General features: G+C 41.8%; 1 protein-coding gene across 1 annotated transcript in view; it reads right to left on the bottom strand.

The window, feature by feature from the left end:
* Window positions 1–12,616: 12,616 nt before the first annotated feature.
* Window positions 12,617–24,366, bottom strand: part of cdon (cell adhesion associated, oncogene regulated) — a 32,879-nt gene continuing 21,129 nt past the window's right edge. Inside the window, exons 10-19 of the mRNA XM_034097980.2 lie at window positions 23,158–23,271; window positions 22,376–22,579; window positions 21,272–21,453; window positions 20,195–20,300; window positions 18,475–18,597; window positions 18,077–18,268; window positions 16,501–16,772; window positions 16,309–16,388; window positions 14,692–14,954; window positions 12,617–13,885 (exon numbers count right to left, since the gene is read on the bottom strand). Of these exons, the coding sequence (XP_033953871.1) occupies window positions 13,731–13,885; window positions 14,692–14,954; window positions 16,309–16,388; window positions 16,501–16,772; window positions 18,077–18,268; window positions 18,475–18,597; window positions 20,195–20,300; window positions 21,272–21,453; window positions 22,376–22,579; window positions 23,158–23,271 (1,691 nt within the window). The 3' untranslated portion in view covers window positions 12,617–13,730. The remainder of the gene's footprint in view (window positions 13,886–14,691; window positions 14,955–16,308; window positions 16,389–16,500; window positions 16,773–18,076; window positions 18,269–18,474; window positions 18,598–20,194; window positions 20,301–21,271; window positions 21,454–22,375; window positions 22,580–23,157; window positions 23,272–24,366) is intronic.

Raw genomic sequence — 24,366 nt, 5'->3', positions numbered from 1 at the left:
AAGGGAACAGAAGGACTGCAGGAATAGATGGTGGGTTTTAACCTTTCATCTTACATGGAAACATCTGTTACAATGAGGCATTTAGGATTACAACAAACCGTCCGGCAGAGTCGTGAGGCTATTTACTTTTAAGTATAGTAAATAATAAGGAAGCTAGGGACTATATTCATGATCATCAGCTCTGAAAATGCTGTAATCATCCATGTAACCTCATTTAATGGTATGTTATTAATCAGCTACTGATAACCTTTTAATTGGTATCCCTACGGTGGCCAACAAGTGCAAACGCATTACAATGACCCAAAACAATTGAAGTCAGGAGAAACGCGCTGCACTTGAGCAAATATAAAAACACAAATATGCCAAAAAACATGTTAATGAAGAAACATCTCCACCAACTTGACAACACATGAGCCTTTCTCCTAATTTAAATGCTTTGGCCGTATTTGCACTTGTCGACCACCATACTTCACCATAAACATCGTGCCGCTGTTAGCGTGTTATCAAAACCTAAAATTAAAACTATTATATGTTTTCATTTTGCATCAATCTGGACAACCTCCCGTTGTCCTGTATTCTGGAAAGATTTCTTAAAAACATTGCATGTAGCTAGACCCTGCTTTCACTCACTTAAAGTGAATATGAAGCTTGAATGGCAAAACTATTTTTTTGTTCCCTTTATTGCAAAAAGATGATTTCATAAGTGTGACTTCACAGTTATAGCATCAGCTGCATTACATGAACACCAGTTGTATTTGTTCAGACCTGAGCCAACAGGCGGGTGGAGTAATACACACACATTGGCAGCTAGGAGTTATGATGTGACTTAATAATGAGATCATTGGTTCCATTAGGTCACTATAGATTGTAGATATATTTATTACTCTAAGGTTTCAAAACGTTCTAGCCTGAAAACATTTTGTAAGGAGCAGTGATTTATATGAAAGTTTTCCTGTGATTTTTTAAGGGATAATTAATGGTCTTCTTCATCCATTTAAGAGATTGGAAGTTATAAATTATATTTTTGATACATTTTAAGACATTTTTATATAAAATATAACCAATTCCAGCTGCATATTAAGCAATCTACTTTTGTGACCAAGGCTGAGAAACGTTTCCTTAAGAACTATCAGATTTCTGCCACTTGTAATCAGCATACATATAGTGCCAGCCAGCCTCCTGCACGTTCACACCCCCGCTTACACAAATTAGTGGTGTGCTCGTAAATTACACACAGAACTTTTTTTTTTCAGTAGACGAAGGAGTTCAACCATGTTTGACAACTCCATTACAACAGTGGAAACAAAATAGTAATTTCACTGTCATGTTTCAAAGCATTTTTGAAGCAAATTTTTGGTTTTAGGCAAACGTCTCAACATTTAAATTGCTGACATGCCACAGTGTTGGCTTCTGTTGAGGGAGTCTAGTAATTTACTGTCTTACATCTGGTGATAAATTGGATAATAATACAAAGCGTTCCCGAAATGCTGTAGTATAAACAGTTTGAACAAAAAAAACAGCTTCAAAATGACAGTATATGTCGTCTGACACAGAAGAACAAATTAAGTTAGCATCTGTCAAAAGCTATTAAAAAACCTGCATTTCTGCATGAGTTAGCTCATTTACCATGCATCTTGTACAATTCATCACTTTTGAAAGTATTGAGAATTTTCCAGGTATTGCCATTAGTTCGATTCATTTCAGATAACAATAAAACACATTATGCAAGGGCTTTCAACTTTAATTTCATGTTTCATATTGAACATAATGTCGGATTTCATTGTCACAAGCTGAAAAACTGAAATAGTGAGTTTAATTCAATTAATTATGTCAACCAATTCCAATGAATTGTATTAGGTTAGTTCGAAGCAATACTATTAAGTTGAATCTAATATTTTTTATTTAAACTTAATATTATCGCTTTCAACTAACCTAATACAGTTATGTGTCATTCTTTGACATAATACATTTAATTAAAGTCAACGTTTCAGTTTTTTCCATGCATTGTTGGACAGTGATGCTAACAGACTAAAGACGGCAGATGCCATAATTTGTATCACTTAAAAAAAAAACATGATTTGCACAGTAAATATAATTATTTATTTAACAGACAATTTAGTTTAAACGGGAACTAGACTAAGTGCATTAAGCTTACGAGCTACAAGAATAAAATGCTTAGGCTCGGGATTACTGCATATTCTTCTTGTTCTCTGCCCTCAGCTGCCATGGGAGCCTTTGGAGAACAAAGGGGCCTATGACAAGCCACCTGCTCAGAGAGGATTGTGGCTATGAGCTACTGTACACTAAACAGCTGAACCAGGAGCAGTATGAGGGTCCCGTGGGGAGAAAGGCTGCAGAAGGGGGCGGTGCTGGAGGGGGTTGTGGGTAGGCTGGTCCAGGCGAGGTGGGCTGGTAGGAAATGGTTGCAGGGGTCACGGCTGTATGTGGCATATCTGCTCTCCAGATCCCGATGGACAGTGGTCAAGTCTGCGCTCAGTACATAAATACTCCATGCTACATTAGCCGCCAAAGCCGTTCCACATGTTGTTTGCAGAAGGCCTCAATGGTGCTTAAACTCCAATCCCCATCTGGCTCTTTCCAGGTCAGCTCTTCCAGGACTTCACACACGTTCCCTGACATGGACCCGCTTTCTGCTTCACAGGACCGGAGAGTGCCAGGCCCTCTGTACTCCTGTGGTTTACATACCCAGCCTAGCATGTCGCAAGCTCTTAGACCAGCACACTGTAAAAAATGACAACCGTCAGACACTGCTTCACATAACACTAAGTCTTAACATTGTTTCCTTCTGAAAGCAAAATAAAATGTCTTTCAGCGAACAGCTGTTCGATCCAATGTGGCTTCTCCTGTTACAGAACTCTTTGAGTGTAAACACTGGCAGAATAAGCAGATCTCAAGAGAACTACACTTGATTTGAGTAAATCGTTTACACAAGTTGATTTTAATTGTGAACAGGTTAAATAATCTTACCCCAATGACAGATTGTTCTTCTTGGTTTCAGGACAAACAAGATGTCAACATGAAACTAAAGACGTTGCTCTTTAAGTTCTTTGCTTTGGAAGGGATCCACTTTAGTTTGGCTCCAAGAGAAAATGTCCTTTGAAAACAGTCAAGCTTGTCCTATCAATATCATATTCTGAAATATTTCAAAGCCTTTATTATTTTATGTCAATAATTCATATGTATGTGTTTATTATTCAATGTGTATTACTTTGGATTTAACAGAATTATACTTGTATGAAGACAATTGATTTCTATCAGCCATTGGTGTTCATCTATTGCTTCACATACTTGGGTACACAACAGTATGTTGTATCTGTTATGAATATCCCTGTGTGGGTAGATCAAGAGAAATGCAAAAAAAAAGGCAAATTCTTGTCAATAAAGGTATTCTAATTTGTAGATGGTAATCATTGTGCTTTACTCAACTGGTAACCGGATGTTCTCTCTGGGCAGAGCAAGGCTATGTTTTCCCATGTGTCCAGTCTTTATGCAGTGTGAGCTGAGCTGTGTGATTTTGTTTTGTTTGTTTATTTGACTGTACAGCACTTTGGTCTGGAGGTTTTAAAGTGCTTTATAAATAAAGCTGTATTGTATGCTAAGCTAAGCTAAGCAGACAAATATGAGAGGTATATCTTCTCAACACTTGGGAAGGCAATGATTGAATGTATTTCCCCAAATGTTCAACTATTGCATTAAGTACATAGATGTGTGATGCTGTAAAATCATTAGTAAGTTTGCGGATGCAGGACTGCAGAGGTAATCCGTAGCTTTTCTGTAAAACAATATGTTGTGCCTGTGTTCTCCTGGGGCTCAGTTGAGGAGAGGGGCCCCTTCCTGCTGCCCTTGTCCCAAGGCCAGTCAGCTATGGCTGGGCTCTGCTCTGTGATTCAGGTAGAGGCCCGACAGGCAGCTCTGTGCCCAGGAGGCCAGCATGGCGACGTCTGAGGCTATGAGACGAGGGAAATGGAGGTCACGGTGGTGGGCCTCTGTGCTTTACGAGCACAAGCCTCTGCACAGCCTTGCTTACCTCCGCTTTGCCTGCCTGGTAGATAAATGATGATAGAGAAGAAATATACGGTAGGCTGGCTAATAAATGTTCCCCTGTCTGCAGGAATAGTACAACAGCCTCCGCAATGTGTGGTCCCTGACACAACTGTCAACTGAAGAAAAAGCAGAGAGGAGGAGGAAACCCCACAGCTGCAGCCTGCAGGAGATGAGACTCGGTCGGAGGACAGCTACACTTACAAGTAAGAAGAAGTCAACAATGTTGGATGCTGTACAACTCTGATAAAACCCGAGTTGCAAAAATCAACACAGTGGCTGTTTAGCACCGTGAATCTCACTCTCATTAAATGATAAGTGGAAACACACATCCTTACTGTAAGCCAAGACTATTTCCCTCAACCAGAGATTGAATCATCTGCTGTTAAGCTTTAGTAACACATTCCAGTACAGGTGGTCCTCTATAAGGAAAGGTTAGCTTTGCTTTCAACAATGCCAGCTAATGGCTGATCTAATCATAGGGCACGCTCACGGAACCCACCTGTTTTTACAGTTTTGCTCTCAAATAAAGTGCAGCGCTGCCAAGTGCTCACAGTTGGGGCAGGTGGCACATGTTGGGGTGGCACTAATGTGTTACCCAGATCCCTGTACAGTCCCCGCTATCTGGGTCTGATTCTGTTCTCTCATCTGCTGCCAAGATGAAACTAATTCCACTGGATCCACTCAATGGGGTGCTGCACCTGAGAGCTTTTACAAGGCTGAAAGGGAAAAGATAAGATGCAACGCTCCTTTGTCACCAACCCCCAACCACCCCCACCAGCATCCTAAACATTTTGTTATTCAACCACTTACATTTTCCAGTCGCCTGGTCTTCTTCCTATCCTTATTTTCTTTAAGTTGCAAGCAGCCAGGCAACAAATCAGGCAAGCAGCCAGCAGATGTGGCAGGCCGTTGTGTGCAGGACTGCAGCACTTAGAAAAGGATGTGCTTCACCGGTAAAGAATTTGGTCAGCTCTTACTCCAACAGAACAGGACATGCTGGTCCCATTAATGACAGATCCAACTCTCTCTCTCCTTTGTCATTGCTCGGACTTTATGGCCCAGAGCAGCGACTGCAAGACGGGGCTGTCGAGGTTGTGTCAGTGGCCTGGCTGCAGGGGCATGTTATTAAAGTTTCAATGTGCACAAAATGAAAATACTATTTTGAGGATAATTGTATTGCTTGTGTAAGGTCTAATTTAGTTAACAACAATAAAGTGTTTCTGATGGATATTTGGCAGACTGTAGGGCCTATGCGGAGATGCCAATGCTGTCCTTCACAGTTAATAAATGTTATGCTATTGTATACCCTGGGGTTCTGGCCAGTGGGGCGCAAAAAAAACTGCCTTCCAACAAGTCGATTGTTGTGCCCAAAATAAAATTCAAAGTTTGATAACTAATACTTTTCTGCAAGAAAAAAAAAACTACCACAATTTGAACTACCATACAGTACTATGATGTTCTGTTTCAGAGCATCAATATAGCACTATTGCACTACACAACTAACCATGCTTTTATGTTAGTGCATGTACCGTAAGCGGAACACCAACATACTGTATGGGAAAGACAGCTGGCTCTGTCAGCAATTCTGCCTTTGTTTGCGCTATTCTCACTGTCAGCACCGCTAGCTGCCAGCACCATTAGCTATTAGCCGTCGGTTTGGAGGAGATCCCTTATTCATTCAGATATGTTCTTAATTTGGAATCAACATTGTCTCCTCACTCTCTTCTGTCTTCCTCTCTTGTTGCTGCTCATCTGCAACATTTGAGTTTTTCATACAGTACAAAATCTTCAGGTCATTATATTCGATTGGCTATAGGCTATTTAATCAAACATGATTGTACAATGTGCTAGCTTTCCAGTGTTTCCCTAACACATCTTTTGACTTTATTTCCAGTTTACTCAGCCCTCAGAAACCATGTTGTTTTATATCGCATTTTTATTACATCTGTCTGTCTTCCAGCAACCTTCTAAATATAGTCCTAACCCTAACCCCCCCAAGAGCTACATGCTAAGTCTTCACTAATTAAAGCCTTCTCCTCCGTCTGGGGCTGCCTCCAGTCAGAGCAGGTTTATGGGCTGTTTGCAGGGCAGCACAGCTCAGCCTCAGCTTCTAATGTTGCAGCTAGCAGGTCCAAACATCAGCCAGAGGCTCCAGTTTTTACTGGTGGCTGATTCGTGGCACCACTAATGATGCGCAAGGTTTGTCCCGACTTATACTTGTCTCAACAGAACCTTCTTTGGTACAAGAGATACTTGCGTGAGAGTCAGACGTTAGGATTCGAAAACCATACATGAATTATATCAAAACCCATACATTTTGAGCCTCTAGGTGCACTGTTTCAATTATTCACATGTCTACACAACACAATGGGTCATGAGAACTGTATAGTTATGTTGAAAACCAGCATTTTTATATTCTGGCTGCATGCCTCTGAAAGTGTAAATAATAACTTGTGTTTGTTGTGAGGTAGCCTCCGCACCGATATTCCACCATTACCGGGCCCTGGTTTTCATTTCAATTTGAAGGTGATGGAATTTCTAAAAAGGCTATCTCCACCGGTTTATTCAATAATATATGAAGCAATGGCATCACCCTGACACCATACACCTTTCACTCGCAGGTCTAGCCATTAGCCCAGTCATGAGCCGACAAGCTGGAGAGACAGGCATAACGGAGCAACACTGAGGAGGTGGATGCTTTTATGAATAATTTAAATTGAATCCAGTGTAGTTTGAAGAATTCTCCCTGTCAGTCCTTCAGCCTCGCTCAGTCACTCTCAGCGTGTAGAGGAGTCCGGACTGGAGAGGAGACTTTTACCTCTGCGATAGGCTTCAAATAACCCTCCTGTATAAGCTTTGTACACCACAGAGAATCTGAGGATGATTCTTTATTGTGGCCTGCTCCTCTCCTTGGCTCTTCCGCTACAAGGTAAAAGATCATTGTGCTTTAGCTTAGAGAACAAAGGGTTGGGAGACAAGTTGGGGCGAGTAGAGTTTCTTCTCTTTATCACAAACTGCTGTACTGCCATTATTATGTCAAATTGCTAAGCAGAGCCAGAGATCAAATGTGAACCATCAAGAAGGCCAGAGGCAGATAAACATACAAGTGTGTTTAATTATGAGTTGCTCATCCTCAAGAGCTGACTCAGTCCATTCCCAGCAAACTATGAGGTCTTGTAAAACTTTTCTAAGGACGCTTACTAATAAGAATACATTTCTGTCAATACTGTGCTTGTTGGGACTGTTTTTGACATTGTGTATAAAACACAATTCCCTACTGTAATAGTAACTGACTTGGGGCATCTTGTGTTACAGCTCTGGAGATACTTGACCCCGAGGAGGTGGAATATATTCGCACCAATGCTACAGCAACAGTTGGAGACTCAGTCACTCTGGACTGTGGGTCCACCATGCCCACCATCTTCATCTGGGGCTTCACCAAACCGGGTACTGATAATAACGTAGCAGTGGCTTACAACTATGGACAAGGCCCAAAGCTCCAGGCTCAGTCCAGCAGCCTGGGACACATGCTGGTGCCCGTCAACACTTCGGCTTTAGTCATAGAGGAGCTCCAGAGGGATGCTGAGGGGATGTACACCTGCCAGGCTTTGTATGATACAGACGAAGGGACCAGGATCACGTTCTACTTCACCAGACTGGATGTGGACGATGACTGATGACAAGTCTCTACTGTAGGCGGCATTCATGTTTACTTCACTGTGTGTATCTCCTGCTTTAAAGAGTTACATTCAGTAACTTCAGTTCATTTTGTTCTCTTTTGTTCAGGATATGAGATATCTGTCTCTGAAATGTCTTTCCACCACCACAATACAATAATTAGGAATGGAATTTCACCAATGAGAATTGACATTTAAGGGGAAACTACCAAATTAAAAATAATTAACCAATAACCGCCCACCTTAGCACCTGAATCTCCTCCAACGGCACCATTGTGTTATTTTAAACCAATCATCTTGCAGACGGGTTGTGTCCACTCATTTGCATTTAAAGTTAGAGACACAGAATCAGCACTTTTGGAACTGGGCTGTAACATAGGGGTATGAGGCATTCTACGGTGCATGATGTGTGTGGTATTTCCAGCCAACCACCTCAGAGACATGATTTGTATATATCTGAGACCAATAATATAGTGTTGAAAAAAGAGTATAATAGGAAACCTTTAAGTTAATTTGTATTTTATTTCACTAATCCTAAACTTTACGGTGAGAAAATGAATAACAGTGAATTCACGCAGAGGCAGAGAGAAAGAAAAAAGTATTAGTTGTATAAGACGGTGAAAGCAACATTGTGAAGTCCAAGGAAAAAAGCCTGTGTTTGCAAGTGTGTATACCATAAACAACAAACAAAACATTGCTGTTGCATTATGGGAAGTAAAGGATCCACCGTTTATGTAGTTTGACATATAAGGAGGGACTAAAGACTAGCATATGATAGTCTCTGCTGTATTCTGTTTTTAATTTGAATATATCTGTGAACTTTTCCCAACTGCACTGGGCGTCCAACATTAAATCCTTGGAAATCATATACATTCAATAAAATTGGCTCTTCATGTGTCGTAAAAAAAAGTTCCTTGGCTGTGCACACTTTTATTGGAAATACTTTCTACCAAAGAATTTATCCAGACCGTCAACTGTCGCCGGATAGTCACTCTGCTTTACATTTTCTAAAGGTCATTTTTTTCAATTTTGTAAGCATCACAAATGAAATTCCACACACCTCAAAAGTATTGGAAAGCAAAGTGCTTTCAAAACTAAAAACCTTGATAATTAAACCCAAAACTATTGAGCTAAATACCACAAGAGTTAAGTGAGAAAATATGTGTTGTATCATTTGCGTGAACAGACATTTTAGCACCAGGTTGGACTGTAATAAACACTGCAACACTTTGATCAGAGAAGACTGCGCTATTGTCTCCTGCAGTCCTGGTAGCCATATAAACTTACGAAGCGTGACACCATGTAGACCTGAGGTTGTGGTTTCCATTTCAAATAATCAGTCCTGTGTTGTGTTGATTATTAAAACCATCTGGAAAGCAGGTTCATTAAACAAGACTATTTTACGTTTGTTTTTCTTGAAATATATTCTTAATTCATGTTTCTGCTGAATTCTAACAAAATCGCAGATGTGTGGTTTATTTTTTCTCGTTGTTTTACTATCCTGTGTTGGCGCTTTCAACAGTGTGAGGGACTGTGGGACATCCAGAGTTATTCGCAGATCTAAACATTTTAAAATATTCTATTATGCTCGTTTTCAGATTTATATTTTATGCCTTTATTGTGATATGTTTACATGCTTTAAAGGGGACCTATCATGCAAAATGCACCTTTGTAAGTCTTTTATACATGAATATGTGTCCCCAGTGTTCCAGGGAACTCACCAAGTGTCAGAAAACACAACCCTCTCTCTTTTCCTCCATACCCAAAATCTCTAAAAACGGGACTGCAACGGATCTGATACAGACTGATACAGATTTGAAAATAGTCTGACGTCAGTGACGAGGAGCTCCGCCTATATGGCCAACTCTCCACCAATCAGGGGAATGGTGTGGCATGGTAACAGCATGGTAACATGACCTCGTAACTCGGCCCCCTCCTTTGCAGGGGGGCGTGGTCAGCTGCAGCATGCAAAGACAGCTTGGAGGAGAGCAAAATAGAGCGAAATGAGGCATGGCTAAAATGCATGATCTGTTTGGTATTTTGAAAAAGAAAACGTATAAATATACCTTATATAGGTATGGCCCTACAATATATTATTCAAATATAGCATGATAGGTCTCCTTTAATGTTCGAAAATATCTTTATTTATTTGTGCTGCAGCCTTACTTTGCCAACCCTCCCGATTTTTGCGAGAGACTCCTGATTTCATTGCCCTCTCCCGGTTTCCTCCCGGTGTCATACAATCAGATTTACTCAGGACTGTTTCCACTCGGACTTTAATACAGCTACACCATTGTTTGGTTTCCATGGTAGCGCGTCTCTTAGTAGCGCGCGCAACTGAAAGTCTGAGAGGGTGAGGTAGTCACAAGAATCGACAACTCTACGCTCTGCTCACTCGTTTCCTGTCAAATACAGGTCCAGCCCACACATATGCCCAGCTCCATCAAGGATACAGTGACTCCAATTAATTTAAATCTGAAAATTAGCACGTCAACCTGCATCATCATTAGGCTCATTATTGATTGAGCATGATCAAACTGCATTGTGAAGTCTGTTGAGGGGGGGGGGGGGGGGGGGGGGGGGGGGGGGGGGGCAGGGGAATGGAGACCGGTAATTGGATGCAGCTGGGATAAAGATGAGCCATTATATCCAGCAGGTGCAGTCTACAAATGCTGTGGCTACATCAGCAGGAGTGTGGCATCCTCACGCATCGAGACTTGAGCCTGGAAACAAATAAACAGCGGACATCCTCGAGGGAATGTATTTATATGAGCTCATCATCTGCAGGGACCCGCTGGAATGCCGTTGGAGTTCATCCAACCACAACATGCTTCACTTGTGGTTTGTGACATCTCAAGGATGAAACCGCTCGGGGCTGAATCAAGAGACTTAACAACACACTGCCCGATTCATAAGAATAGCATTCATTCAGGGCGTGCTGGAGTGGGGAGCGAGAGGAAGAATGGTGGGCGGAGGGGAGAGGGACCGGCGTTAACAGGTCGGCTCTGCAGCAAGGGGCAGAAATTCCAGGGCGCACAATGAGCTTTCTTGTTCCCATGGGCTCCTTAATGAAGGGGTGTAGCTGCGTGGGCAGAGGGTGCAGGGCAGGGCTGAGGGAGAGTGCCGACTGATAGACGTGGGAGATGGAGAAGCAGCTCATTTAGAGACAACCCTGCCCTTATCTTCTCCTCATCAGCACAGCCTGCATCTGTCAGCATCCCACTTCCTCCCTGGACCATTTCTCCTTCCTTTCCCTCATTTCCTACCCATTGTTTTGTTCATTTTTTCTTCCTAAACGCAGCGAGAGAAAGGACACTCAAACGTATACTGCCTGGAAATGAAATAATAGATCATTCGAAACTTGATAAGATTCCAGAGAATGGATGGTTCTTGCCATCATTCTGGGCTGAGAGTCTACTACACTGAAACGTTGAATTTAATTAAACATATAATGTCAACAGATTGTATTAGGTTAGTTGAAAGCAATAATATTAAGTTTTAAAAAAATATATATTAGGTTCAACTTAATATTATTGCTTTAAACTAACCTAAAAACAGTTAAGGGAAATGTGTTGAAATAGCACACTTAATTAAAGTCAACTTTTCAGTTTTTTGAGTGTACTTTTGTACTCAAATCCTAAAAAAAACAAATCAGAATACATCTGAAACCCTTTCCAGGCTGAGAAACTCATGCAGGCTCATTCTGGGAAGGAGTTTAAGTCAAGTCAACTGAACAAATGCCTCCGCCAAGACTAAAAATAACAGCCGGAAGAGGCTACACCACGCCTCAGCAGCAGGCGAGTAAATCTGGGTGCCAGGAATATCCCATATACCATCAGAGGGAGGAGAGATGCCAGGCGAGCCGGGCCTGAGGACTGGCAACCAACTCTGGCACAAACACAGGAAGACAGGCACCGGGAATGGAAAGCCGCTGCCTGTCTTCCTCAGTGAAGCTGGGCCCTGTCATCCGCCCGCTGCAATGCTATCAACTCCAATCAGACAGCATACCATAGAGATTATCCTAAAACCAATGGAGGGTTTAAGCCTTCACAAAATTGGTTTGGCTGATGCGGGCTGAAACCTGAGACAAGTATAGTACAACTGTTTTTATGAATGAGTTATCTGCGATATTTACACATCAGGAACATTACACAGCAACTTTTCACGACAGTTATTCAGCTCAACCAAACCTTATTCCGTTATACCACTGAGTGTCATGTTCTTCACAAAAGCTACACCAGACAATTTTGCTTGTCGAGCAGCAACCCCCAACTCCGCCATTTTTAAACAACATTCCCAATATGTGATTACTTACGTCCAACCAAATCACAGTATCATATATTTAGTCACAAGTTGTGCCCAGTCATTCAGGTACTAGTCTCTTCCACAGAGGTCATGCTTTGTCTTGGTTTGTTTGGCAGCAGGACTACGGATAAACTAAAAACTAAAATCAAGCGGGCCAATAAACAAATTAGCTTTGACTTTTTTGGTATGTGGTGTTGGAATGATCATAAAAATGAGAACCAGACTTGGATAATTCATGTGAACGCCCTCTCAAGTCAGAAAAGCAAGTTGTCAAAGTATTGTTGAAACGCCCTGAATAAAATGCATTACACCACGTCTTCTTTGAAGTGTCCATGTCATTCTTCAAATTAAGTCTTACATCTCATGGACACACAAAAGTCGGATAATTATTTCCCTAGTCCGGACAGCGGACCATATTACAGCATGTGATAGCACCATTGGCTCTTAGTGCCATTGGAGTTTTATTTTTTTTGTTTGAGTTATTTCATAAAACTCTTTTCGTAATGCTTGAAATACTCCAGCATATCCTCGTGGCCTTCAATAACCAATATCTTTTTTACTCTTGACAATCCACAGGCATAGATTTTCTCGGTACAATGAAATGACACAATCTGCTTTTTCAGGCTTAAGGAGAAAAATGTGTTTTTTATGATTTGAGTGTAACCATAACAAGAAATCCTTATTGAGCGAGGAAACTGTCTGGATGGGCTATTTATGACATGGTTATTGTTTAACTTCCAATGTAGTTCTTTTTGTAGCTGGAGATTTGTACCCGATCAGATAATATTCCCTTAAAAGTAGGAAGTATTTTGTCTGTAGCAGCTGATCCGTTGTACCATACATCAATTTGCTCACACTTAACAATTCTGTTTTAATGCAACTACTCCACTTCTCTAGCAGATTGGGGCCAGTAGGTCAAGAGTGCCCTCAAAGCAACAGTGCGTTTTGCTTAAAGTGATGAGCTATCAAGAATTCAGTGAAGCAAAGAGCAGCAGCCTTAATGTGAACAGTGAAGGGAGTGTTCACCCTGTGCAGGGGTCACTGCAGTGGAACAGCCAATCAGAGAGCCACATCAAAGGCCTGCCAGAAATATTGATGGTTTGGACCCGGGCCGGGAAACTCACAATCTGAGCGCCGCGCATAAGGAGGGGAGGAAAGACATTGAAAATAGGCCGGAGTTTACTCTTCCATATCTTCTCTTTATATTATTACAAAACTTTACACAGACAATTGCTAATCTCCACGCTTGAGTGGAACGCAGAGGGACAAAACAACACAAAATAAAAAGTATTTCTCATCCAAAAGGCATAAATAATATAAAAGACAAACTTCTTTTTTCTTTAAAACAGATACATTCATATGAAATAATATTTCACTACTACAAAAAATAAATAAGTCATCTGAAGAGTTTTTGATCTGTTATGAGAGTCTTTCCTCCAGTGGGATAGTTTCAGTCTTTGAGCAACCTCTGCTCTTCCATCTGGCTTTGTTTCAGTCTCTTGTAGTCGCTCTCTTTTCACACTTTGCTCGTCCTTTCAAGGTTGTTGTGTCTTTGTCACCGTAACATGCAGTGTCTCTGACTATCCCATGGCTGGTCCTCTTTCTCTGTGATATTTCCAACACTGCCTCTCTGCCAGGTTCCTCTCCGCGCTGCAGGAGATTGTGCTAGCGTGTGGGCCGTGTTCAGACCTCCTGTGGGCCGGGCTGGATCAGCTCTCCTGCCAGGCTGCTGCTGGAGATCCACCCAGGCTTTTCGTCACAGTCTAAGTCTGGCAGACCGAGAGACTCCCAGCAGACCACAGGCCCCTCCATGTCCATGCACTCCAGCTCCTCCTCAGCTGCACACAGAGAGAGGGAGAGCAGAATGTTTGGTTTAGACTTCATATTAAAAAAGACAAGAACCGATTCTGGAGAGCCCTCAGTGTAATTTGTGGTGACGCTGCATAGTTGGTCTGCAGACTGCATACAACATGGGGATTGGCTATGATATGAAAACCTACTAGTGAGGCATGAAGAAGAACTGTCAAGAGTATGATTTCACAATAGTGTCGAGCCATGACGGACTGGAAGTTAATGTTTACACTTTTACGGGAATGTCTTAAAGAACCTATTCTAGCTTAGCACAAAGACTGTAATGAAGGGGAAACAAGCTAGCCTGGCTCTGTCAAAAGATGTAGGCATTTAAATATGAATTAACATGAAATGGACAAGTAAAAAATTACATTTTAAAGTTTTCTGAGGTCTCAAAAAAGGCCAGGCAAAGTGACTTTTAAGAGACAACAAGAATAGACTTCAGAGAGTTGTGTAAAGCTTTGCCCGTCCTTTTGCTAAGCTAAGCTACGCTAACTGCTAACTGCCAACAAAGATGTTAGAAGTTGCAGTTTCCTGAAAGAACATGATATGGGTATGGACTTTACTTTTTGGAAGTTAAAAAGGACACATTGACATTTTCTGAGGTCTTTGCCAGTCAAAATTACTTTCAAAAGTCAACAACAAGACAAGAGATTAGAGAGTTTTGTGAATATTTCACATATTTTTGATCAGGAAGTGGGATTTTGCAGTTTTCTTTCTTCATCTCTGCAGAAAGAAACCACCAGAGTGACAGAAGAAGATAAGCACTTTTTGGTATGAACATGTGTCTCACCAGTGTTGTCTGCTGGACAGTTTTCATTGTTCCCCACCAGACAGCAGGAATGCTGCGAGGGTGAGGACTCGCTGTGCTCGTCTGGCTGGTACCCTGCATCGGCCCCATGCTCACCAGAGTGCATGTGGCTGTCGGGGCCCTGGCACTGCGAGGAAACCTGGCCCAGAGGCACCATCTCCAGACCGTCCTGCTGGCACGGCGCCATGCGATGCATTACAGGCAGAGTGCCGCTGGAGAAAGTGCCATTGGTCTTGTTGTAACATCTGCTCGGAGACAGAGGGAGGTGGAAAGAAAAGGGGTTTGTTGATAAAAGGTGCCCGGCAACTGTCAGCTTCACACAGCAATCTGGTTCTTCCCCTCTGCAGATATCTGTGGGTTTTTTCCGCCAGACACAGAAAACTCTTGTGCTAATAAACCTAACAATGTACGACATGATGAAGGCTCTCACACAACAGGAGCTCTGTCGAACAGCTGCAACAATCGTTTTTAACAGTTCATCTGGAGATTAAAGCTCTCCGGTAATGTTCACAAACGCAGTCAGTTACAGAGCTTCATCATGTTTCCTGAACTCAGCTTGCCTCTATCGGCACATGATTGGACCACACCCCCTCTTTTCCCAGCAGCCAGAGGTAAATAAACACAGGTCTCATTAGGTCTGCTGGCTGGGTGCACACAGGGTAAACTGTGATGCTAGGGACCCTTAAGTACATAAACAGCACTAGCAGGGGGGGAAATGTGTGTGTGTGTGTGTGTGTGTGTGTGTGTGTGTGTGTGTGTGTGTGTGTGTGTGTGTGTGTGTGTGTGTGTGTGTGTGTGTGTGTGTGTGTGTGTGTGTGTGTGTGTGTGTGTGTGTGTGTGTGTGTGTGTGTGTGTGTGTGTGTGTGTGTGTGTGTGTGTGTGTGTGTGTGTGTGTGCAACTTTCATTTCCCTGAAACATAATCTTTTGAATAATTTGTACACTGTATTTCTGCACAGTTGCACATAAAGATTAGGCTACACTAATTGTAGGATTTGATTTTAGTGGTGGCTGCGTGCGATTGTTTCCGACTTCTGTGATCCAAACATTTCCAATAATTCCAGTATTGTAAAGTAAAACAATTCACAACATGTGTTTATGCAACAACATACTCTTCTTAAATCCATATCTGTTTGCACTTTTATTGCAGCCAGAAAACAGCTTGCCCTCCATCTTGATGCAGAACATGCCAGGCATGCCCAGGGCAGTCTAACCTCACCCGCACCCTCAATTACATTTATTTTAGAACGGAAACAGAAATAGTAAATATAGACTATACATAATTGAATATGACAGCACACATGAGAAGATTCATTTATAAAAACCACAATAGAAGCTCCAAATGTAAAAAAGAAATTGGGGCAGTGATAGTAAAGCCGTGCACGATGCATTAGAATGTGTAATAGTAAGTCAAAGAAGATGATTTATTCAACTACCGTGTCTTCGGGTTGTCTCGCAAGTTCTCACGGTTTGGATTCTTGTGTTTGTTATTGATTAATAAACACCAACACATCCCCAGGTTTCTTGAAAAATAAATCCCCGAACGAATTTGTCCCAAATGTCAAAGATAAGGGTGTTTATAAAAAGACTTCTTCTCTTACCGGTTATTGTTGCAGAGGTTCTGACAGCTCATACAGTCAGACGACTCTGTTTGGGGAAGAGCGGTGTACATGCCTCCACCCTGACAAGAGAACACACACACCACATTTAACACCATGCCTTGTCTTCTATACTTGTTTATGAATAATGTGTCCAGTCTCTTGGTTTGGAGTACTTTGTGGTGCAGCACTCACATTATGGTGGTGGTGGGGGTGCGAGTGCTCGAAGTCCAGGGTGCTGCGGGGCAGGCTGCCATCGTGGCTGTGTTGGTGTCCGGGGGAGAACAGGCTGCCGTTGGGATGTTTGTGGTGGAGGTGATGGCACCCTTGGGGTAACATGGGGCCGTTGTGCCCGTAGCCCCCGTGGACGCCCCCATTGAGGCGGCTGGAGCCAGGCAGGGTGGTGTACTCCAGGACATGGCCGTTCATCTCTGCAGGCTGGTACAGGTAGCCGGGGGGGTCGTACTCTACAGAGGGGAGAGGAGGAATGGTTAGGAGTGAGGTAAGATTTTATTGATCCCAAATTGGGAAATGTTTGCGTTGCAACAGCATAAAAACCAAGGCATTGCACATAAGTAGAAATTAAAAAGAGTAGAAATAAACAATTCTAAAATGTAAACATCTCAAAATAGAAATAAAACAGCATTAGAAAGTAGGAAAAAAAATATATATATATAATATAAGTTGACCGAGGTACAGACCAGGTTGAAAGAAATATAATATAAAAATAAAATCTAGTTAAAGGAGTAATAATAGATATTTTCTTGTTTTTGACCATCTGTTCAAAAACATCCGAGTTAGCCATCTGAGGTGCGACTTTTAGTGACAGCCCATACTATACTTTTTATAGAATCTTTGCCAGATACCTTGTTCTCTATATTGTACATTTGAGACAGTTGCTTCCTTTGTCTGTAGACACACAATAAACACTGCACTTCGAGTGGTACCACCTATTGTGTAGGACGAGTGACAGGGTTTGTTCAAAACTGTGTTCATATTTGGCGAAAAAAGTAGATGAACAAAATCTCATTGTTTTCACATCAGAGCTGAAACTCTGTTAACAACATGCCTTTAAGAAACCAATACAATTCCCCAATTAGTTGAATTCACTCTGATTTGGTGAATTACTACACACAATAAGTCGGAACCTGTGACTCAAACTGTTATCTAACATCTTGGCACTACAACTCTTTACAGTTCCATAAGGTCCGATAAAGGGTCCGTCCAACAATGGCAAACACTTTAGCAGGAGCAGTGGGATCCATATTTGCACTATGAACACTTGGAATATGCTTCACACGCTGCCTTTGGGCCAACTATCTTTAATATACGAGACACTTCAAATGGAGTTAACTCTTTGTACGTGTTGTGCTGCAAACTCATTTTAAATAATGGTAAAAGTAGCAGTTTTTATTGAATGGAATTGAATGAAATCTACTTAATCTTAATTTAAGAGGAATGTGGTAATTTTTTTTTATCATCTAAAAAGTTTTCTATTATTAGTCAGAGATTTTACAATGCAATGTCAGAAGAAAAAAGCACACATGAAACCATACCTCCCATGTCTTAGCATTTGTCAGACTTTTTAAGGTTGATTCAAAACTATTTAATACCAATTAAGGCCTTATTTTTTAAATACATTAATTCAATGCCTTTTAGGACATTTTAAGGATACTCTGAGATAGGCATGTTTTGAAAAGCATCATCCAAAGATCTCACGCTGTAAGTGTTTATTATGTAAGCCTGGGGACTTGCTTGTCTGTTCACTCACTGTGCATGTTGTTCTGCTGGCGATTCCTCCACAGACACATGGCGATAAAAGCCAGCAGGATGAGCACCATCACTCCGAGGACACAGCCCACGATCAGGTACAGCAGCCCCCCAGGTGGGCTGGGGGGGTCCGGCAGGTGGGGGTAGGATGGGGTGATGGGGTGCAGGCTGGGCGACCCCGGGGACTGACGCGCTGCAGCGGAGAGGGAGGAGAGGACATGAGGAACAGAAAAATAACACAGTACTGCAACTATAGAATGCAAACCATTGTTGTTGCTCTCGTAAAAGTCAGCACATTTACGTTGTGTAATTACGCCACTCTTAAACTTACATCCTTCTCAGAAAACATGCCTGGACTTCTGATAAATTGGAGGTTTTGGTTGAGTCATTGTTTCTTACCTTTGGTCTCACAGATCATGACGTTGCTGTATTCACTCTCCCCCCCATCATTAAAGCACTGCATCTTGATATCATAGGATGTCTCGGCCTGGAGGTGTCCAATCATGTGCCAGGGTTTCACACCTGAGGAGGGAGAGAGGGAGGGAGGAGAAAAGAAAAAAAGGAGGACAAAGGTGAGAAACCACTTCCTCTATGAGCCGGTGTTGACTCACATTGCTCCAGATACTGTGTAAACTCATGATCAGTGTTTCCCTCCTTCTATTCATGTCTCGCACTTCAGGTCGTGTTCTTTCATGCTCGCTCTGTCATTCAACCCCCCCTTTCTTTGCTGCGGACCCCTCTCAGTCCCACGAGGGCTCAGACAGTTGCCTTACTCTAGATGAGCTCCATATATGGCAGCCTCATGTTTGTCCTGGCTTAGTTCCAGTATTCCCACTAAACACACACACGGAGACACACACACCAGTGCTCTCACTACACTACTACATTGCTTTGAAATCACAGAAGAGGCGACAATAGCCAACATAGAAATGCACATTTGTTAACATGGCTGATACATGCTGCTGTGCTTGCTGTATTCTGTTTAATAGTATGTGTGAAAGGTCCCTGATGTGAGCTACTTCTGTCCCAAGGTAGATCTTAACGGTACTAAGTGGGAACAAAAGGAGAAAGCTGCTGTTAAACTAAATCTACTCTGTACTGTAAATCAGAGTCAATACAGAAACAGATGTTTGATAGACAAAATGCTATTTCTGCTATTCTCTTACATTTAAAAGACCAAATAGTTGATTGAAAGAAAGTCAGCAGGTTAGTCATTGGTTACAGCCCTAATGCAAAAATAAACAACAGCTGTGTGCTCACAAAACGATTTAAAATATGCTATAAAAAAACCTAAGTGACCATAGCACCAAGATTCAAATGGCTACCAAAAGGAGTTAACATTTTAAAGGGGCCCTATTATGCCTTTTTCCCTTTCCTGTAGTAGGTATTTGTGCATGTAAATGGTCGGCAAAGGCTGAAATCCCAAAGTTCCTTCCAGAAGGAGTTTGTCTCCCAGACATTCCCCCTCCCTGCCTGAAACGCCTCCATTGGACTCCTTTGTTTACTTCCTTAACATATTGACATCACTATATAAAAACACACAATCTTCTATGGCTAGCGCTTAAACAAATTGTATGCGATAGGCTAAGGGGCGGGACATCTCTACAGTAAGCGGTTGACCAATCACTTCAGAGCCGGCCAGCTAACCAATCAGAGCAGACTAGGCTCTGGTTTCAGACAGAGGGTGAAAAGAGGTGTTGACATTAAAGCATGGAGACATGTCACAGTAGAGACACACAATACACATGTACCTGGAAATTAGCATAAAAGGGCCCCTTTAAAGAGTTGGGCAGAGTGAATGATGTCCCTCCTCCCCTCCTGTACCAGGCTCCTCTGTTAGCATTCCACGCAGCAACCTGAGCCCCTCTCCTCTGGCCGGGCTCATATTTCAGCTAAGGCAACCGTTTATTAAAAACAGATTTCAGAGAGCCCTGCTGCCCTGGGACAGCACTCTCTATAAATCAAACGGCAGTAATGCCCCTCTTCACTACACCCCGCTCTTCACACTGAGTATCCATTACCCTCCCTACTCCGAGTCTGCAGAGCGTGAACACAACATCAGAGACATCGACAAACAATCTACACCCGCAGAAAAACAAAGATTCAAATGTCCACTCACCCTCGACCACGTCTCTTTTATAGTCGCTGTCATTGTCGCTGTCCGTGGGCCGGTAGTAAATGTAGAAGCCTTGGATTGGAGTGTTGTTGTTACTTGTGGGACTATACTGCATGAGGATGGAAAAAAAGATTACGTTAGACTAAAGCAATCTGGTAGGCAATTATTATACAAGAAAAGAGGGATTTTGTTCCGGCGGCTAATGGCAGGCTTGTTATCTTGCAGATGTAGAGGACTGCAAGCAAGATTGTAATTGCACTTTCTGTCTAAAGGTTCAGGATATAAATGAGACTGTCTGAGGTTAAGTAAATGTGGGGAACTATCTGCATCCATCTGCTTACCCAAACTGTGGTGCTGAGGAGAAACGGCTTTGAAGAGAGCGCAATCAAAAAGTAGAATGACAGGGCCTCTTTATCTTTGTTAGAGCAGAGCTCGAATCAGCACAGCCGCTCTATTAAAGTCTGATTGAGTCTCCAAAGAACCACCACAGCTCAAACACAGGTGAGCCAGCTGGGAAAGACATTTACTAAAGTATTGCTCTTAAAAATCCCGTTCTCTTTAGTGTTTCCATTGTATGCTACGTTCTTCTACTCTTCATAACTATTACACCAGAGCTGTAGACCTGACATTTAAGACTCCAGTCGGATTTAAAAAAAGGGAGGAAAAGCATTCACGTCTTGAGTGCTGACCTTAAAAAAAAGAACATAAAAAGCTGGTAGGGAAGCCATGATATTTAATAATTATTATACACATTGTATTAGATGTATTTTTGTACCTATGCATTGTAAAATGTGCTACAAAGTTCAGCAAAGCAATAAATAAAGACTCTTAAAGGGTGGTGAAACTGGACTACGATACTCTGGCACGTATGGTAAAAATAAGTTTGCATCAAATATGACTGCTTGTGTTTCTTGCCCTATTTAACTTATTTCTATAATCTATTTCCAAATTAACATGATGAAAACAATGTAGTTTACAGATAGGAATGATACCCAAAGTTATAAAAATAAAGCTGAAGCTGCAAAAAAGGTGTATAAAAAAAAGGCCTTCTTCCACCAGTCTTATAGATGTTGTACTCACAGTCCAGCGCAGCATGATCTGCGTGTCACTGATGGCGTCAGTGGAGGAGATGTGGGGTCCGACCACGGGGCGGTCAGCGATGCGCGGGCTGGCTTGGGGCACCTGGTAAATCTTCGAGGGAATGCTGTGGGGACTCTCGCCGTACATGTTTATGGCCATGACTCGGAATTTATACGAGGAACCTGAGAAAGAAATACAATGATAGGGGCGATGTTAGAGGAGGAGGTGTTATCCTTTAGTGTCTATCAATAAAGTTGAGTCAACTATGGTTATACCCAATTCTGCCGTTTGTGTTTCTAATTATTCATTTTAGTCTTATTGCTGAGCTTGTTGAAGGATACTGAAGTGCTCATGACAGATGGCTTTCATTCTAATTTGTTTTAAACACCCGCTTTGATTTTAGGATATTACAGGTTATTATGGAAGCCCTTACAGGCTAGAGGGAGAGTTTGTGAGTTTAGAAGTTGGGGAAAAAAAGTGTTTTTCTTAGTTAAAAATAAATGTGTAAAACAGGGGAAAGGGTTTTGCTGAAAAATGTAGCTTGGCGCCCGTCAAAATCCATTAACGATACAATACATTTGTTGCCAAAAGTAAGACATGACAGTTAAAGGACAGTCATTTGAAATGCTTACACACAAAATATGTACTTTCTGTTCAATAAAAATTAACCTGGAGGAAAACATAAATGCTTTAAGCCCTATTTAGAAGATACAAATCAGCCTCTTGTGGCCAAAATGAGTATTACAACAACAAACATTTACAAAAATGAAATCAAATTATTATTTTTTCAATTTAGAAAGATGATCTAGCAAAATCTTTTTTGTTACGTGTTTGTAAGTGATAAACACAGAAGAGAAATTGTATAACAGACTTAAAAAATTGGTAACCAGAATTGTTTTTATTGTCCTTTGCCTCTTAGTGCTTCCGTAGAATATATGCTACCTGAAACTTTTTACACATTTGATGAGTATAATCTTACAAGCTGCAAAAACAAAATGATAGTTGCTTCACATACTGATTGCATGCTTCAACACTTTTGCCACCAACAAATAAACAAAGAAATGGTCAACTATGTAACTAAATAACTAAAGTATTAAAGCTCACCAGGATCCAGATTGCGAACTTCCACAGACAGTTTGAGAGGCGAGATATTATCCGCCGCCACGACCCACTCTGCACTGCGACCACGTCTGTACTCCACCCGGAAGGCTGTGATCGGAGACCCTCCATTGGCTCTCGGGATCCAGGTGACATACACAGAGCTTTCAGTTGCCATGGAGATGGTGGGGCGGTCTGGTGCCTCGGGTACTGGGGGCAGAAAAGAAAGAAGGAATAACCCTGTGAGCAAGGCAAACTTCTGGGAATCCAATTAAGAAAACACACAGAGAGAGAATTGGCAACCGTCATCACTGCATCCAGACTCATGTGAGGATGGAACACGTTCACAGAGACGAAAAACGGGAAAAAAAATACGGCATGACGTGAAGGAATGTGTACTTACTGCCTCGGCTCTTAGCCACAAAGTTATAGAGGGCAGGAAAGAGTAAGAGAGAGAAATGAGGGTTAGTGAAGAAGTGAGTTTCAGCAAAGTAGGCCATGCTAGTAAACATGCACACACACATAAACACACACAAACCCTATAACTGTGCAGCTTTCTGCTTACACCATATTTCATCCAAGTACAGGGTGTCGACTAACGTGTCGACTAACGTGTCAACGTGTCCGTTTGTTCTCCAAGCACAGAGAAACAAAGCAGACCACATCTGAACATTAAGCTCTGAGATTTATTTTACACAGTCCAGTCATGAACTCTATAAAAAAAATCCCCCCAAATTCCCACAGTCACTCTCTGCACAGCAGCTGCAGCAACATCACAGCAGACCTACCTCTGTCGTGGATGACGACACCAAAGTGTGTAGGCGTTTTGTCCTCTGCAGCTTTGGGGGGCAGAGAGATAACGGGAGGCTTGGACGGATTCTTGACGACGGTGGGGATCTTCTCTGAGGGAGGAAAAGGAAAGGGAGTAAGGAAAATAAAGCCCGAAAGGTCTTCAGGGCTATCAGTTCCACCAAAAGCATGTGGAACAGCTCCGGATGTTGGCTCTGAAATCTAAAATGTCCTCCTGGTTTCCTGCTGCTCGGGTTTTATCAGGGAGGGTCTCAGGTTTCCGCTGAACAACGCTGCAGTTACACTTAGTTGGTGCTTAGATGAGTGGGTTTGTCTGATTTAACAGTTTTAAGGAACAGAAGCTTCATGCTAATCAAATTAAATAGATTGTTAAGTAACAATTAAATTAACTAATTCCGTAGCATCTCAGATGAACTCAGTTATTTGAATAGTTTTTTTGGTATTTGAGCGTTTTTTTTTTTTAATGGCGTAAAAAGCCTTTTTCTACTTTTATTTTTTTGACTGTTTGTAGGCAGAAACATCAATTTGTATCCACTACCATTTTATTTCTGGCAATGTAACGAAGGTTGGGAAACAAGCTTCATCTATGGAGTTACATTTGACAAAGAATACAATAGAACACAATACATTAAAAACTGTTCAGACAAAAAATTGACCTTATTGAGGGGTCAAATATTTCTTAGGGAGTTGCCGTCGAGTTGGATATATACAGTCTGGTTGGCATTTTGTTTTTGGCCAAGGACGATTCTGTCAAAGAACCAACGTTGGGATGCAATCATATCTGTGGTTTCTGGCAGTCATTTACATATTTCTGACCAGGGAACATTTGGCCAACCCTGCTGTGGTACATTTGCGGTTGTTCTAGATTCCATTTGTCTCAAAAACAAAAAGCAAAAGTCATACACTACGATTATGATACTAGTCATTATGATTGTGTTTAGGATTATACTTCATACACAGTTTATGGCTGGATACAACACATTTGTAATCATCCAGCAGTTATTTAGTATCAAGTGGGATGTATTATTTGATGTATTTACCTAGCCTTTCTCACCCGTTTCTACTTCAGTTATTAACATCCCTATGGCTAATATGGTTGAAAGTTATTTATTGTATTTCCTCTTCCAGCAGTAGAAAATGTTCCTCTTTCTCTTGTAGCTGTGTCTAAAAGTAGCACAGTGGAGTCG

The sequence above is a fragment of the Pseudochaenichthys georgianus genome, chromosome 13, assembly GCF_902827115.2.
Source record: "Pseudochaenichthys georgianus chromosome 13, fPseGeo1.2, whole genome shotgun sequence".
Taxonomy (NCBI): Eukaryota; Metazoa; Chordata; class Actinopteri; order Perciformes; family Channichthyidae; genus Pseudochaenichthys; species Pseudochaenichthys georgianus.
The sequence above is the reverse complement of the archived record's forward strand: the minus strand, read 5'-3'. Positions and strand labels throughout refer to the sequence as shown.